Genomic DNA, 18,377 nt, shown 5'->3' with positions numbered 1-18,377 from the left:
ACGTATTTTGTCTATGTTTTTCAAAGCTCATTTATTTATATAAAGAACAAAATTCAACCAATGTAAGTTGCCCGTTTTGTTTGATAACCTTTTGCCATCTTTCAGTGAGCTTCATAATTCCTTGTTCACAGAAGGACCTGTCTTTATTTGCGAAAAACCGAACAAGGTGCTGATTTACAGCCTCATCTGAATTGAACATTAAACCACGCAAGGAGTTTTGAAGAGAGCGAAACAAGTGGAAGTCTGATGACACAAGGTCAGGTGAATATGGTGGGTGTGGCAACACATCCCATCCAAGCTCCAATAATTTTTGACAGGTGATCAAACTTGTGTGTGGTCTCGCGTTGTCGCGATGGAACATAACTCCTTTACAATGAACGAGCTCTGGATGTTTCTGGGTGATGGATTCGTTGAAACTGTCCAATTGCCGACAGTACACATTCGAATTGATTGTTTGGTTCCTTGGTAGCAGCTCAAAAAATGTGACACCTTTAAAATCCCACCACACTGAGAGCATAACCTTCCTCTGATGAATGTTTGCTTTTGATGTCGTTTGAGGCAAATCATCACGCCAGGACCAAGACCCTCTGTGCACCACATTGTTGTAAACAATCCACTTCTCATTACCAGTTATCAGTCGTTTCAAAAAAGGATCGTTTTCCTCACGTTTAATAAGCATATTGCAGATGTTTATATGCGCCATCAAATGAACTTCTTTGAGTTCATGCGGAACCCAAATATCGAGCTTGCTTACATATCCCAGCTTCTTCTGGTGGTCATGAACGCTTGGATGATGGATATTCAATGTTCCTGCAATCTCTCGTGTCGTGTAACATGGGTTTGACTCAATCAATGCCTTTATTTTGTCATCATCAACCTCGGTGGGCCTCCCTGACCGAGGAGCATCGTTGAGATCAAAATCACCAGCATGGAATTTTGTGAACCATTGTTGGCACTAACGTTCTTGTAGAGCATTGTCACTGTTAACTTTATGCAACTTTTCACGAGCTTGACTCACATTCTTCCCTTTATGGAAGTAAAACAGTAAAATATGGCAAAAATGCACAGTTTGGTCTTCCATCTTCAACTTGTTGTAAAATCTCTAAAACTCAACCAAATCGCTCAATTTTTTTTAGAATGAAGCCAAACTTGTCAGCTGTCAAATGACATAGCAATAACATAGATGCAAATGAGTCTAGTACTTCCAAAAATGAACTAGTGCCATCTGTTGCAAATATGCATCATGACTTTTCCAACAACCCAATATCATGTGTAGTACTAGAATAAACAAACAAAATAAAATACCACTCAATAACTCCCAGTGTGGTAAGAAGCATAGGCTCCTAGTAAGCCAGATTTGGGTTCAAATCCCTGCTTTGCCATTTGCTAACCATATGGCCCTGGGAAAGTGGCTCCTCCCCTCAAACCCTCCCTTTCGCAGGCCTGTGAGGGGAAGATTAAGTAATATACATAAATGTACATAAAAACAAACATGCATTGTGTGTAAGGTATGTAAAAACTACATACCTGTAATATATGCACAAAGCCTGGTATGTCGTAGGTGCTACAAATCAACTTTTTGAATGAATCAGTTCAACTTGTTTGTTGAATAAATCAAGTGGAAAGCAGGCTTTGTGACAATGCCTCTCACCCCGTGTGACCATTAGCAGGAAAACAGCAGTCACAAGGGGGAAGTGCATCCTGGTAGCGGATGGGAACACATGTGCTCAGTGTGGAGGGGGTAAAGCCCATCACCTCTGCCACTGAGCCTGACCAGGGCCAGGAGTGTTGGGGTGACTGAGCCTCGGTCCTCGCCTGAACCGCAAGGGCGCTGATCATAGCTGCTATAGACCCTTCTGGCTTGGACAAAGTGCTCCATCTTCTGAAGTCCCCAGGCTGCTTGTGTAAGTAGAGGGTCCCTACCTGCAGGAAGGTCAGGGCTGCTCTCTGCAGCAGGCATTCTGCATAGCAGACCTCAGCATGGATTTCCTCTGCAGGGAGAAAACCAAAGCCCTGTGTCCTCCTGGGACTCCTGGCAGGAGGCTTGAGCCAAATCCTCCCACCCCCACTTCCCAAAAGGCCAAGGGAGCCTGAGTCAGCACCCTCCCCATCCCCATCCACTCCGTCACCCAGGCCTGGTTCTTTCATAGCACACACCACTGTCCCAAATTAATCTACACTTGCCCTCCCCTTGTCTTCCTCCTGTTCCCCCACCCCACCACCCAGAATGCCAGCACGGGGCCCTCAGGTTTGCTCTCTTGTTCCCCAAGCATCACGGTGGTGGCTGTGCACCAACACCCCTCCAGAGCCAAGCAAGGAGCAGGCACCGGGTGGAACTGATGAGTGAAGAAAATCCTGATCTAGGGAAGCCGTAGGAGGAAGGGAAGGGGCCTAACACAGGCCTGGAGTCAGGGAAGGCTTCTAGAAGAAAGGACAGCTGAGCTGAAAAGGGAATGGAGACAGGAATAGCTTTCTAGGCAGAGACCTAGGAAAACCAAACAACTCAGATGTTTGGGGACCCCTGAGCCACAGGTGGTTAAAATGGGGTAAGGCGGGGAGAGACTAAGGGGGAAGGGAAAGATGAGGGGAGGCAGAGGACAGCTGGCAGAGACTTCGACACTGGTGGGGGGGTTACAGATTTGGTCCTGTGGGCAGCAGGGGGCCATGGAAGGTATGAAGAAGGAAGTGACACCTTCATATGCACTGTTTCTTGCTGGACATTTTTAGGGTTTTCGAGGTGGGGAAGGCCATGTGCCCCTGCACTGAAGAGCCTGAAATTGCTCATGGTTGGCTGCTGCTACCTCCAGGACAGCTACGTGTGATCACGGCACAAAAATGCCACACAGGCTCTGGCAGCCCAGACTATCTCTTCCACTGCTTTTAGCTGTCTCATCCCAGTGCGTCAGCTTCCAAAACCACATTCCCTCTGGGACACATGCGATCACTACAATAATTAAACCAGTAGACCTAACAGCACACACAATGCTAAGGCCACCCTGGCCTGAGCAACAAAGCACACGGACCTGGTGACAGAATTTTCTTTCCTGGACCTCCAGGTTCTTAGCAGGTAAAGCTATCAGCTAAGTGAGTCTCGTCTGCTCCCCCTTCACCTGAGAGCCACTCCTCAAAAGGCCGCAGGTTTGACCCACGTGTCCCGCATCTAGGCCAGGGCTCTGCGCCCTCAGTGATGACTCGGAGGATAACTTCCCCTTCCCACCCCTCCCTGGACCTGGAACTGGGCTGCCTGGGGTCAGCGGGGTTGAGAGGACATCCTGGGTGCCGCACCTTCCGTGAATTGGTCCATAGTGGGGCGGTGCACCAGATTGCTGAAGGAATCTGTTACAGAGGACTTCTTCCGGTGCCTAAAGAGGACAAAGGGGTCTTGGATCATTCAGTGAAAGTGAGCGAGGGGCCCAGGTGGGCTCCGACCACATCTTCTGCTCCTCCACAGGACTGCACACACAATGAACTCCTGGCAACTCCCCCAAATCCAGGGCTTTGCCTTGCCCTTGCTGTTGCCTTTGCCTGGAGCCCTCTCTCCTCCTCCTTCTGCTCCTAGTCATCCTTCAGGACCCAGCTCTGGCATCACCTTCTCCAGGAAGCCTTTCCGGCTCCTCCATCTGGACCCCCATGACCCTTTGAGCTTCCCTGCATCATGCTGGGATGTCACTATCTGTACCTATCTCTCCAACCAGGCAGTGCGGGCATCAGAGGGGCCAGGTCTGGTGATCCCCTGGGTGGCCAGTGGCCAGCACAGGGCCTAGCGTTGGCCAAGCATGAATGTGTGCCCAACGAATGGTGACCAGCTGTACATAAGCACTCAGGGTCTACTGGTTCATTAATTCAAGCAGTTAGCATGTACTGAATACCAATTATACACCAGGTCAGCGGTTCTCAACCTTCCTAATGCCGCGATCCCTTAATACAGTTCCTCATGTTGTGGTGACCCCCAACCATAAAATTATTCTTGTTGCTACTCTATAACTGTAATTTTGCTACTGTTATGAATCGTAATGTAAATATCTTTTTGTTTTCCGATGGTCTTAGGCGACCCCTGTGAAAGGGTCATTCGCCCCCCAAAGGGGTCGCGACCCACAGGTTGAGAACTGCTGCACCAGGTCCTGTGATTGGTATCTTCTTCATTCAGCCCCCACAACAACCCTATCAAAAACCACACCCATTTTATAGATGAGAAAAGTCAAGTCCCAAGAGGGACTTGCCCAAGGTCAAAGACTTATTAAATGACAGAGCCAGAATTCATCTCCTCCTAATCAGACCTGACCCCTGGAAGACTCTCAGTAAGTGGCTCTGACAAGGTTCCTGAGGCAGTGCTGACAGAGACAACTCTTAGCACTTGGGGACACGGTCTCTTAGCCAAAAGGAGCAACACTCTTAATGGCATTTTTGGGCACTGGAATAGGCCAGGATGACAGAAAGATGGGCCTCACGACCCCTCATCCCTGCCCACCCTGTGGCCCTGACCTCTGACACAGCAACTGCGCCTCCTTCATCATGTTGCCAGCAACCAGGATGTCCTGAGGGTCAAAGGTCATCATGGCCTGCATCTCCAGGATGGTGGCATACGTCAGCGAGTGGTACATGCTCTCCTTGGTTCTGCCAGAGAGAAAGGACATGGGAGTGCCAACTCCTAGAACTCCAGAGGTAGCTGGCCCTGTGTCGTCACCCACCATCCCCTCTCCCACTCTGCATGGGGGGTGGGGAGAGATGGAGGCCCAGGGAGGGGAACAGACTTGCTCAAAGTCTAAAGACCTCAGACGCCAGCTGACTGGCCCTAAGTGATTTTCCAAATCTGAGCCTCAGTTTCTTCTCTGTTCTGTGGAGATAGCAGCAGCCAGGCTGCTGTGAAGACTCACAAAAGGAGTTAGCAACGTTGGCCTGAGGCCATGCTTCCCTGAGCCACGGGACTGTCTCTCATCTCCTGCCTCACCTCCCACAGGCAGAACCCAAGTCCTGTCTGTGGAATCTCTGCTGTCCTCAGGCCCCACCGCTAGGCTCCTCCCATCCTTGTTCCCTGGACCTCCTCACTGGCCTCTCACCTCCTGCCTCCCCACATTCCATCAGCTGATCTTGTCGCTCTCTGGTTAAACCCTCTTGTAGCTTCCACATCCCATGAGATAATGCTTGGGTCCAGGGCACCACACAACGCAGGCCCTACCCACCTCTCCAGCCCAGCCCTCTTGTCACTTCTGCCTCTGCCCTGTGATCTGGTCACATTCAAGATTGAACTACACATGCTCTCCTCAAGAAAATCCCATACTTTCCCTCCTCCGGGTCTTTGCCCATGCCGTTCCCTCAGCTTGAAATGCCCTTCCCCTACGTCTTCAGACTCATCTGTCAAGGTCTTCAAATGCCTCAAAGGCCACTTTGAGAATCCAGGGCTCCCTCCTCAGGGAGTACGTATCTATAACGGCTCACAATGAACGCATAACCGCAGAGGCTCAGCTTTCTCCCCAGACTGTGGGCATCTCAGGGACAGAGCTTGTGTGGGACTCACCTCTGCCCTCAGCACCAACATGACAGGACCCAGCAAGCCTGCCTCAGGACGCCTTCCTCCCCAGCCTCCTGGCTCCACAGCCCCAGACCTATCGACTTAGGGTATTTTGGGGCTGGGACACATTTAGTCTCACACAGGGAGAGAGCAACAGGCAAGGAGGGATGGGAACAATGACAGGCTTTCTCTGTGCTTGGGGAAGTCGTAACATGTCTAGGCCTTGATTTGTGCTCTTGCAAAATGGGAACAATAATGCTGACCTGCCCGCATCTACACGGAGCTAGCTGGGCAGGACTCTTGCCTGACACACAGTAGGTGCTGCGGCCGTTTCACCCCCTTCCCTACAGCCCCTCGTTAATTATTTACGAATCTTCTCAGTGCCAGGCTTATGCCGGGAACTTTAGGGCAAAGAAAGATGACTAAGGTTTATAGACTGTTCTATTGTATAATCACATGACTTTACCCATTTTCCTGCCTTTCTCCTTCATGAAACACCTCTGTAAATTAAGTTGTTTTTTTTACTTCTGGGTGACCCTCAGGTGATATTATCCTTGGGCGTCAAAGGTTTTTGAAGGAAAACAATGGTTCGTTCATCCCTCACCAGCCCTGGCAGGTGTTGGGACACCTCCCAGGCTTGTGGAAAGGAGGCCACGGCCTGCAGTGGGGGCAGAACTCAGGCTTTAGATTCCCGCAGACCCAGACCGGTATTTTGGCTTTGCTAGATGCCAGCTGTGTGATCCTGGTGAGTCTCGTAGCCTCTCTGAGCCTCAATTTTCTCCTCTGTAAAATGCATACCATAACCATTCTCTCCTAAAACTTTGGGTGCCTTAAATAGTCCAGGGCCATATCACTGATGCTCAATAAATGTGAATCCCTCCACATCCGGCCAGGGTCAAGGGTCATTGCCCTCAATAAATGCTTTGTCCTTGGGGAGAGGTTTCTCTGGTGGCACACAAACCCATGCCTCCCCAGATAATCACCTCCCACCAGGCCTCTTTAGCCTAAAGAGGCTAAACTCTAAAGCCCTTGCCTTTTTCTTCTCTCCCCTAATCCCTGTGCCCCAGGCCTGAGTCTAGGGACTCAGTTCCACCCACTCAGCCCCAGCTGCCTCAATTCTTCCAGACTGAGGAAGAGCCCTGTCAGGGCAGCTGGCAGGCAAAGTAGAATTTCTAGTCTGAGTCCCAAGGCTGCGACATGCTCCTGAGGGTTGAGAATCCTGGCACCTGCCAGCCCACCACCTGGAAGCTCTTTATGGGCTGGGATTTGGGGTGCAGAGGTATGACAATCCCCTTGGCCTCGGACACTCCAAGTTTAGTTTGTACTCCACAAAGTTCTTGTTTGCACATATAGCATCCAGCCCCCTCACCTCTGAGCTAGACCCAGCTCTGCAACATCACCCCCATTGGGATCTCACCCAGACCAGCTGCCAAGGTGGGGAGTACACTGGAAGAACCCTCAGAAGAGCTGGCGTTGGGTCCAGGGACTCCTTGGCCACTTGGAGGTCAGCTGAGCCCAGTGGCCTCCAGCGCTACCCTCCTCTGCAGGCAGCCAAGGCTCAGGTCCTTGTCAGCTACTTGTCAGCCATCCTTGTCCCTGCCATCTGGGCCCCGTGACTCTGACCCAACCCCCACTGATCCGTCCTGAGGGACCCACCCCCTTAGTCCCAGCCTAAGGCCCCACTTCTGAGGACCTCTCTGGGTGAGGCTGTTCTAGGCTGGAAGGCAGAGGCAGTCCCCTTGCCTCCAATCATCCTCTTCCTCATTGAAGCCCCCGCACCCCACTTCCTGGTCCTCTTAGACCCCACCTCACTGCTCTCCTCTCCAGCCCAAGTACCTTCTAGGTGGTGCGGGGGGGGGGGTCATATCCCCAGTCCACCTTCCTGAGAGACTGTTGTAAGACTCATCATGATCATCACACTCTGGAACCCCCATCCCCCAGAAGCTGGGCCACTGACCCCCAGGCAAGAGAAAAATGGACCCCTCAAGTCTAGAGAAATTGAACAGGTCAGGCTTGGAGACTTGGGGAAAGAAGTCTCCTGCCTCAGTATTTGCTTCTCCTGGGTGGGGAGGTGGTGGGGTTCAGGGAACAACGTAGGCGGAGGACAACCTAGAGCTGAAAAGAGGGGATTAAGGGTAAGCAGGCAGGAGACGTGATTAGACCTCTGGCGCCTCACCCCCACCCCAATCCCAGAATGCAGGCCAAGGAATAGAGCATTCTTCTCTGGAGCAGCTGACATCTGGGTCCAGGTCATCCCAAAGCTGATGACGCCAATTAGAAGGCTACTTGGCTGACTTTCTGGTCCGCCTTTGGGTGAACTCACTCCTAAATATGACCATATCGATAGCCAGGGACCAGCAGGCATTAAGAAAAGCCCCCCACAAGAAGAGGACTCCCCTCATTCAATAAAAATAGGGAACCTAGAGAAAGCTGAGATTATACAGGAAAAGAATAAAACATTTTTAAAAGAGAATATTCTGTGATAATAACACCAATAGATACTTATATATTAGAGTGCTTACTACATGCCAGGCCCTATCCTAAGGATTCTCGTATCCCAAATATAAATATAAAGGACAGAGTGTACCCAAAAACCAAGAATAAGATGTTTTAGGGGGAAAAGAACATTCAGAAAACAATGAGGAACACAACAAATTAAACATATGTTTACAGAAATAAAGTCAATAAAAGTATTTAATGATAAAATTGAGGAGATCTCCCAAAAGTCAAAGGAAAAAAAAGAAAGAAAGAATTGTGAATTGGGAGCAGGGGGAGATAAGACGCTTAGAAGAGGACTGATCCAGGAAGTCAAATATCTGGCTTAAAGAAGCTCGGGAAAGGGAAACAGAACATAGAGGATCATATGAGAGAATTTCCTAGAACTGAAAGACAGAGTGTCAAATAAAATGTACCAAATAAAAAAGATCTACATTCCAGCACATCATAGTGAAATTTCAGACTTGTGGGAATAGAAAAGATTCTAAACATTTCTGGAGCGGGACTAAAAATCCCATGCAAAATAAGAAGAATTAGGGGCCTCAAGGTCACCATAGATGCCAGGAAAAAGGGTACAATGCCTTCAAAATTCTGAGGGGGAAAAATTATATTTATGCCACTCTCAGGAAATTTTTAGAGGACATGCTCTAGTAAAATGAGGGAGAATACAAGAGAGAAAAAGCTGGGATCAAGCAAAGAGGAGAGAAGAAAAGGGAGTTCCAGGAGACAGCTGGGAGGTGGCTGCAGACACATCTGTCCTCCAGGGGACTGGTTTCCAGGAAAAGGAGGAACTGAGAGCGCTTACCTGCTACATCTAAGCATTTAGGAAAAAAATCATAATAGCATGATCTGATGGAGTGGTTATAAAGAGTTCAGGATAAATGGATAGCAAATTAGGCAAATAAAAAAACAAGACAATTATTAACTCCAGAAAGGAAATGTAACCTTACAATGTATGACTTGTCTCTGCAGTGAGCATGCATTACATAGTTATAATAATGTAAACATTGATTATTGATTTAGCCAAATATTGTGATATGGTGATAAGAGGAGGAAGAGGGATAAGAGGAGGAAGAGGGAAGGGAGATGAGATAGGGGTATAAGAAAGCTAAATTCTTGTCTACCAATAGATAATGTTTAAAAGTAAAAAGTCAAAAAGAGTGAATTTTATGGTATATGAATTTTATCTCAATTTAATTTCAGTTTTTGAAAAACGGAAAAAAGTGATAAAAAAGAAGAGTATAAGCATTATTATTTAGAAATAAGGCAGTGAATGCTAAAAGAAATGGCTAAATGACTGTCATTATTACCCTAAAAAGCTTAAATAACGGCAATGCAAGTGTTTAGTGCTTTGGGGAAAAATAAAGAAAAGGGGCTTATGGGGGAGATACTCCCAGTGGATTCAGTGGGACCAAGAAATCAAAGTGGAAGAGGCCACAAGAATCTATGGGGAAGGAAGTCATAGTGACCTTGGGGAGGGCATGGCTGTTCTCAGATGTGGAGAGTCCCATTTATGGGACTCTCGAGGGTCATGGTGACCCAGAGGCTGAAGGCATTCAGTTACATGGGGATCCTCTCACATAAGACCTCTGGTTCTCCGTGATCCAACACCCACATACCTACAATCACATGTGCACATGGACACATACACACACACACACACTCACACACACACACACCCAAAACCCAACCTGGGCTTAAGCCTCACCTGGGCTTGAGGTAGCTGAGTGCTTCTGAGAACTGGTTGGTGAGGAAGAGGTCCAGAGCGGTCATACACTGGTCCAGGGCCTCATGGAGGCTGCTCACAGGAGTCCTGATGAGAGAGGCATGGGGTGTGATGCGGGAGCCCTCAACCCCACTCCCCGCTGGAGCAGAGCCTCACAGGGCCCACTCGACCTCCTGGGTGGGCCTTGGATGCCTGTCACGAGCTCCTCCAGGCTGCCCACTCTGTACTGGGACACAGGACAATTGGGACCCACCTTTAAGTGTTCCTAAAGGTGGAAGAGAGCAGAATGGGGTATCATCTGAGATCTGGTGGAGGAGACTGGGGAGGGGCCAAGGACGGGGGCGGGGGGAGGAGCGAGGAAGCCTCAGGAATAAATTTATCTTACCCCTCACAAGGGTAAAGGAAGTCTTTGTGGCCCTTCTGACCCATTGGGCTTTTCTGCCGCCCCCTGGGGGGCACAGCCCACCCACTAAATCCCACTTCAGTCTTTTTCTTCCTCTTTCTCTAGGTCTTCTTCTGCCCCCCTCTGCCTGCACTCTAGAACCCCAGAAACACTGTCACAATGGGCTGTAGTGGGCAGCGGACCTATAAGAACTGCCCAGGGCCTTTTATGCTCAAGAGTTGCCTATCCCAATGGCATCTCTAGTATACTCCAGTCCTTAGACTTCTCTATGGCTCTTATCACCTTCTGACATATATTTTTTACTCATTTTTGTGTTTGTTGTCTGTCTCCTTGCTGCTCTTGGCTGGTCTTTGTAAATCTGGAGCCTGGTTAGGTCTCTTCTGCTGATGCAGATCTTCCCAAGCAAATTGAAACATGTCTACTTCAAAACTGAACTCTTGTTCATAGACCCAAATCTGTTCTTCCGCAGCCTTTGCCAACTTAAATCAATCTCAAGCCAGAAACCTGTTAGTTATCCTTGACACATCCTTCTCCCCAGCCTCCATCGTCTACTCCATTACTAAGCCCTGTAAATTCTACATCCTGAACATCTCTTAACCTGCCCCTTTCTGTGCCCAGGGCCCTCCAGAGTAGGCCACTGTCATCTTTACCCAGGTCTGATGGAAGACTACCCCTTCCACTCCCGCCGCCTCCTACCTTTTCTCCTTCTCTCTCTCCGTTAGACCATTTCATGCTATATTTCATGTCTCTTTGCCACTTCTTTGACTCTCTCTGTTAGAATCTGAGTAATTTCTTTAATCTTTCATCTCACTAATTCTCTTTAAGAGTGTCTGATCTGTTACTTATCCTGTCTACCGAATTTTTCATTTCAATGATTATAGTTTTCATCTCCAGAAATTCCACTTGGTTCTTTTTCAAACCTGCTTGGTCATTTTGGGTAGTATTTTTTACCTTGCTTATTGTTTCAAGTCCACCTCTGATTTCTTTATACACTTTAAACACAATTATTTATATTCTATATATCATAATTCCAGCATCTAAGGCTGACAGAGAAGCTAATTCTATTTCTTGCTTCTGGTGCCTATCGATCACAGTGACTTGTTTTCTTGTGTGTTTCGTAATTTCACTCTAAGCTCCTATTTGACAGATCCCTTTGGGGTGAGTACAGATCCCTCCAGGGAGGATAGTCATTCACTCTGGCCAGGTTCCCTGGGGAACTACCACCCTGAGACCACTTACAGAACTTTTGTAGTTTAGTATTTCCAGGACCACAAAGGTAGGGTGTAGTCAAATCCAAAATTTGTGTGAGGGCAATATTTATAATTTTCTAGGGAGCCTTTTTGCCCCACCAGAACGGTTGTCTCCTTTTGCGGATGGGTGGATACTTTTTTCCGGTCAATGCCCCTATTTGCTGAGGACAACCTTTGAAGTTCCGAGATTCATGTGGTGGGAGTTGGGAGGCTAAGTTCCATCTCCTCAAACTGTGGCTGGTTAGGCCCAAAACCCTATTTCCTATCCCTTGAGTGGCTGTTAAAACTCAAGGTTCTGGGGTTCTGGAATTTGTAAATACCCCCGGGTTGCTATGGCTTCATCTTACTTACCAGCCTGATTTCAGCTCCCTCTTTATTCTTGGCTTGAGAAGACTTCTGTTACTTTTGTGGGAGCTCAGGAATGTATTTAAAGGATGTTTGTTGTAACCCATCCAGCCTCTATGTAGTTTTTTTTAAGGGAGAATGTTGGAAGTGTTATCTCCTCTAATCCGTCCCTTTCATGATAGGCAAAGTTATTTTTTTTAAACCCAAAAATGACCAAATCACAATTTTGGACTTGAAATTCTTCACTGCCCTCTCATTACTCTTAGGATAAAGACCAAGTTCCTTTCCATGGCCAAAAAGGCCCCACCAGAAGCAGCCTATCACTCTTCATGAGGCACAGACAGTACCTTCCTTGGTGCTCAGGGCTTCGCTTACTGACTGGTGTTCAGTCCACCTGTCTCAGTTGGGTGAATCAACGAAGAGGCAGTGAGCACTTACGGGCTTGGGAGTTAAACTGGCATTCTCTCCTTAAGCTCTCACTAAGCCCTGTGAAGTGGGGTTGTTACCCTCACCATAGATGAGGAGACTGAGGCACAGAGGAGAGGTGACTTGGCCAAGGTCACATGCGCAAGCATGGGTTCTAACCCAAGTTTCTGCCTGAGCCAGTGCCCACCAGCTTAGTCCCAGGGAGTCAAGTCCATTGTCCTGGCTTATATCCGTCTCTAAACAATTCCAGAGCCAAGAGCCTGCCTCCCGTTTTTGCATACACCCAACCACCAACATCACCTTCACCCCCCACCAAGGAAGGGTTCTGCCTGCTTGGACTATCTGGAGCGAAAGAGGCACAGACAGATGGACAGACAACATATTACCTCCCTGGTGGCCCCAGCACCTCTTCTGCTTAACTGTAGTGAGGTGGGTCTGAGGTGACAGTTCCAGACTGGGAGTTGCTTTGGGGAGGCTCTAGGGCTGATTCCCACCCTCCACCCCCCCACCCCAACAAATGCCCACTAATCTCCAGCTCTGGGCCAGGAGTGGGGACACAGAGTGGATCCAGATGTGGGCCTGCCCTTGAGCATCTACAGGAGGAACAGGGCAGGGAGACAGAGGCTCTGCAAGGCCTGCTAAGTGGAGGGGTCACAGTGGGTGTGTGGCTGGCTGGGGAGCTCAGGAAGGCTGGGGACAGGGGCCCCATTTCACTTAACCACCACCTCTTCACCACCATGAAAATATCACTTCAAGTTATCTAAATTGATGACTAAGTATTTCACTCAATTCTCCCACCAGACCTGAGAGGTAGGCACTCTTATCTGCATTTGACAGACAAGGAAGTGAAGACAGGAATCTAGTCTGCTCCTCCCAGGATCCTGGGAGAAGACAGGATGATTTCTGCAAAAGCAACCTCACCAAACCGTCTTCCTCTCCTGGCTGCAAGGTCCCCACTTCTCCACAGATTGTCCCTGAGTTTCAAAGGTCTTTCTGCTCCAGGCCACCTTGCCTGGCCCAGGCCAATATTTTCCCCAGCTCCCAAGTGGTGAGGGTGGCCTCTCCACTGTGCCTTGGGGAAATAGAGGATTGGAGGGGGGCGCTAAGCTGGATGGGGCATGCAGCAGGGCTGGTGGCCAATGCCAGGAGCTTTGGCATGGTTGGGAAGGGTGGCTTGAGGCCGAAGTGAAAAGGGAATTGGATTGGAGGCTGAGAGGGAGTGTCAGCCTGGGGCTTTAATCAGCCTGGAAGCTGCTACCTTTGTGCCTGATGGGCAGGGCTGGGTGGAGCTGGGCAACTCTCAGTCCCCACTGGGGACAGAAAACCACCATTGTGCTGACCCCAGTCAGGGTGAAGCGTGTGGGGGACAGTGGAGGCAGAGCAAGGACGTCACTTATGGAGCAGACTGGAGTCAGAGCTGGCTTTTATTCCCTGCTCCACCATTCAGGAGTAACTTTGGCTCAGAGAGTGAGGCAACATACCCATGAGGACCTGTCGCTTCCAAAATGACTTTTCTAAATTGCAAATATGACTGTGACTCTATTTCCAAAGAATCCCCCTTGGCTGTGCAGGAAGCCATGTGGCATGGAGGGAGGTGGTATGTCCTAGTACAGCATGGCCTTCAAGACTTTTGAAAGCAGATAACCCTGGACTCAAGCTGCAGCTCAGCAATTACTTGCTAGAGAAACCTGGGGAGGTTCTTTAACCTCTACGAGCCTCAGTTTCCTCATCCATGAAATAGGACTTACAATGACATGGGAGGTAGGGGACAGCCAGGGTTGCTGTGAAGAACAATTGAGCCAATGTAAAGCACAATAAGAGGTGCTCAAGAAATGCTAGCGATTGTGTTTTTTTCCCTAAGATTATGTATTTCCATCATCTCTTTTATCAAGCAGTACTGCTTTTACAATGAAACTAAGTACCTTTAAAAGATTGAGTGCACATACCATATGACCCACTCCTATGGGGCAGCCTAGAAGAACACTCGCATATGTGCAAAGGACAATCGTACGAGAATATTCATTGTGTGAATAGCAAGACACTGGCTTGATAAATAAATGGGGGTCTCTATATCGGGTGGTCTACTATACATCAGGGCAAGTGGGGACGCTGAATCTCAGAAACCTGGAACTGAATGACAGACAGCAAGCTGCAGAATGAGTAATGCCATATGATTCCATTTGCATCAAACTTTTAAAGTAAGAACAAACTACATATTTTTTCAGCCTTACACACACTGAGCAAAATAATAAAAACAATTAGAAAAATGATAAAACCCAAATTCAGGATGGTGATTATCTCTGTAGAGAGAAGCAGGGAGAGGGTCCACAGAGGCTCCATTCAATGGTCTCTGCCATGGCTTGTTTCTTAAAAAGAATAATATGAAATAAATGGGGCATAACGTTAATATCTGAAAAAGCTGGATGGCAAGGGCATAGAGTTCATTTTATTATTTGCTATATTTTTCTGAAGGTTTGAAATATTTCATGATTTTTTAAGTGGTGGAGATTTAAACCTTGGTTTGTTCACCACTGACCCTAATACACAAGGCCGGGCCCACAGCAAGCCTCAGGGGTGTTTGTTGAGTGACTGAATGACTGTCAAAGGTGAAGGTGGTACTGCTTTGCCTCTGTTCTGCTCAGATCTCAACAGGATGGCACTGACCAGGGGCAGGGGCAGATGCAGGTAGACCTGTGAAGCCTCAAAGAAAAGTGGGACCTGGAGGGCATGCCAGGGGCAGGTATGGTTCAGTATGAGGAAGGCTTACCAGTACTAGAAGAGTGAGCTCGCTGCCCTGGAGGCCCTCGAGGGGCCAGAGGAGCCTGGAATTTTAGAAAGGACTCAGGCTAGGATGTGAGTGTGCAAGGAAGAGGGATGAATGTATCTTCTAGCCTGGGAGTTCAGGATTCTTTGATAGGTGCCTTGCTCTGCCTGCCTTCTGACCGGGAAACCATTTTTCTGGGCCCAATGGGACGATACTCAATCATTACTGGGCAGAAGAGACCTAACCAGGCTCCAGATTTACAAAGACCAGCCAAGAGCAAGAAGGGAGCAGTCAGCCCAGCCTTCCTATATTTTCCAAAGGAGGGACCAGAAGTCTAGGGAGGATAAAGGACTTAGCCAAAGCCATACAGCAAAAATAGTCACGACAAGACTCACCAGGCAACCCTTTTGCAGGCGAGGGTGTCCCCCAGTCACCCAACTTCCAAGCCTTCAGCCTGGAATGCACACAGGGCTTGTGGAGGCCTCCGGTTGACACCTGGCACCAGCCTTGTTGCCTCCCTCTTCATATGTTAGCCCTGAGGCCCTTGGCAAATATTGTCCCTGGTGGTGAGGCTCCAGGAAGGGCTGGCACCCGTCCCAGCTCACCTGGGCAGGATCTCCACCCTGCAACCTCCCAGCAGTCCAGGCTCCCAGCAGCCACCCCTTACCCACTGGGGCCTAGGAAAAGCAGAAAGTCGCTCCATGTCTCCCAGCAGTTAGCAGCTGTCACGGCTACAGGGGCAGTGTGGAGGTCCTACAGGGCCCCTCTGTGGGGTTAGAGTGGGAGTGGACAGGAGAGCCATGTTGAAAGTTACAACACCCACCTTTATTACCAGATTCCTGCTGTGCCCAATGGGCCCTGCCGGTTCATTTCTAAGCCTTTTAACTCCTCCAAATACCCCTGAAGATGAGGCAGTGTGACCCGCGAGTGGGGGCTCTGGCATCGGAGGAGCTGAGTTCAAACCTCTCACCTCCTGGGTGACCTAAGTCGAGTCACTGAAGAGCTATGCCTCAGTTTCCTCATCTGTAATGGAGGTGATAGTAAGAGTCCACCCACAGGTGTAAAGGCCACTAGGGGAGGAAGGCGGCTCTGAAGGTAGTAATGGCCTGTTAACTACAGATCCAGGAGAAAGTTGAGACCCAGAGGGGAGTGACCACCCAGGATCGCCAGCGCCTCCATTCTCCAGCAGCCGCAGGCAAGCGGACAGGGTGCAGGGTGCCGTGCCACCCCTGCCGGGGGCTAAAAGCCGCAGTGCGGGCCTCCGGGTGGGGGCCGCAGGGGAGGCCCTCCCGGTGCCGGCCCGCGTCCCCTGGGCCATCCCAGCCGCGCACTTACCCGGCAGGCAGGGCGCCCGGGGCGCCGTCCGTGGTCATCGCAGAGGGGGGCGGGCAGCGTGCCCCCGCCGGACGCCAGCTGCGGCCCAGGTGCTGCCGCCGGAACCCGAGCCCGTCGCTGTGCAGCGGTGCCGCGGACGCGGCTGCCGGGGAGGGGCGCGCCGAGGGCGGGGATGGCGGCGGGGCTGGGCCAGGCCTCCGGCTGCCCACCCGCGCAGTGGGGCCACGGCCACCGCCCTCCTGCGGATTGCGCCCCCACCCCCGGCTCCGACAGGTGAGAGCGCCGGGCACCCACGGCCTGCCTGGCCCATGCCCGGGTACCCTCTGTGCGCAGCCCCAGGGACCAAGCGCTTGCTCCTTCCTCACACAGCCCTGCCTATTTGGGGTCAGAAAGTTCTCCTAGATGAGATCCTCCTCCCTGTCACTCTCCTCTCCTCCACAGCTCCAGCCTCGCAGCGGCCCCCACCTGAACCCTTCATCATCCTACTGCATTCATTGGTGGGGGGCATTCAGGCAGAGAAAGTCCAGGCCTCCAGAGTCAGGTTTGGATTTTAATCCCACCCACTTGCCACTGCGTGACTGTGTTTGAGGAGACAAGGAAGCAGAAAATAGCGCAGTTTAACACTCACAGCTAGCCAGAAGGTCACAGTCGCCTTCTCAAATAATCCCCCTAACTGTCAATTTACAGATGGGGAAACTGAGGCGTGGAGTTCATGTGACTTGCTCAAGGTCACTCACCTAATAAATGGCAATTTGTGACTGGAACCCAGCCCTCCTGACTAGCTCACACTCTTGCCTCTTGCCTCCCTTGGTACCCTCTCCCCTGAATACCCAGTGATTATGTGGGGATCACCCGTAACACTCCTCAGATGCCCACTGTGTGCCCAGTCCTGAGGTATATGTCTCGGGCCAGGGTTGAAGCCAGCCTGGCAGAAAGAACCACTGGCCCATGAGGAGTTAACCAGCCACCACCCCCAGGCCCCAGATGCTCTTTACCATGACTCATCAGAGCACGTGGCAGCCATTAGAGCTGCCCCTTCACAAAGGCAGGGGACAGGAGGAGGAGGGACTCCAGTGCCCATGGATCAGCCCCAAGCTCCAGGATGTCAGAAGAGGAAATAAAAGGAGCTTGCAGAAGCAGCCCTAGCGGGAAGAGGGCTTGGGCTAGGTCCGGGGCTCGCCAGGCAGATTGCACCTGGTGGCAGAGAGGAGCGGTTCAGGGGATTACTGTTTAAATCTAAACAAGCTACCTGGAAAGACAGAGAGTTTTTATCCTGCTCATATGTGAACAGAGGCCAGATGCTCATCCTACCTCTGGGATTCTCAGACACAGGCACAGCAAAGATAATTTACCAGGAGCAGGCTATGATAACATTCAACCGTCACCTATAGAAAGCCAGATAAGGGAGAGTGCTACATAGGCTGGAGGGGCCCTGGGGGGCTTCATGGAAAAGGTGGGCACAGAGTTGAGCCTTCAAGTTTATATCATTTATACACAATGAAGTCGTGGAAAGGGTGCGCCATGTGGAAGGGCTGCATGTATGAAAGCATGGAGGTGGGCAAAAAAGCACGCTGGTGACAGCTGGAGTTTACATGGTGTGAACAGGAGCCTGGGGCCCCTATCACACTTTCAAATCTCTAGGCATTTACACATGCTGTTCCCTCTGCCTAGAACACACCTTCCTCCTTTGTCACTTATTATTCATTCATTTAACCATGGGTCAATTCAGATTACAATTAAAATACTTCTTAAAACAAACAAGCAAAAAGAATACAAATTTACCAAAGTAAAACGGCCAAGGTCCTCCCAGACCCTTGGGAGGGACCAGGTGAGTGAGGGGTTCTGAAGCTTTATGTTACATTAACTTCAAGGTAAGTCTTTATTATATTTGACCAACACTTATTAAGAACCTGCCATATGCCAAAACTCCTACATGCCCTACAGGTTTCAGTTCAGAAGCTGCCTCTTCCAAGAAGCCCTCCCTCCCTGATTGGGTCAGAGGCTTCCTGGGCACACACTGCCCTAAGCCCTCTGACCTACACAAATCACCCTGGGCTGACATCATGTGTGTGTGGTGCCGCTGGAGAGGTTTCTATGTGACTATCTCTGCCATCAGACTGAGA

The 18,377-nt window shown here is 49.9% G+C and overlaps 1 protein-coding gene across 3 annotated transcripts in view; it reads right to left on the bottom strand.

The window, feature by feature from the left end:
* The window catches only part of TTC39A (tetratricopeptide repeat domain 39A), a 50,330-nt gene that overhangs the window by 20,649 nt on the left and 11,304 nt on the right, over positions 1–18,377 (bottom strand). The window contains exons 1-6 of one of the 3 annotated variants that reach the window (XM_019632325.1): positions 16,255–16,777; positions 15,315–15,942; positions 9,714–9,818; positions 4,483–4,614; positions 3,286–3,362; positions 1,924–1,991 (exon numbers count right to left, since the gene is read on the bottom strand). In XM_019632325.1, the coding sequence (XP_019487870.1) occupies positions 1,924–1,991; positions 3,286–3,362; positions 4,483–4,614; positions 9,714–9,778 (342 nt within the window). In that variant the 5' untranslated portion in view covers positions 9,779–9,818; positions 15,315–15,942; positions 16,255–16,777. Of the gene's footprint in view, positions 1–1,923; positions 1,992–3,285; positions 3,363–4,482; positions 4,615–9,713; positions 9,819–15,314; positions 15,943–16,254; positions 16,779–18,377 lie in introns of those variants that run through there. The other 2 variants (XM_019632324.1, XM_019632323.1) reach the window with 2 other exon arrangements.

The sequence above is a fragment of the Hipposideros armiger genome, unplaced genomic scaffold, assembly GCF_001890085.2.
Source record: "Hipposideros armiger isolate ML-2016 unplaced genomic scaffold, ASM189008v1 scaffold_1120, whole genome shotgun sequence".
NCBI lineage: Eukaryota > Metazoa > Chordata > Mammalia > Chiroptera > Hipposideridae > Hipposideros > Hipposideros armiger.
The sequence above is the reverse complement of the archived record's forward strand: the minus strand, read 5'-3'. Positions and strand labels throughout refer to the sequence as shown.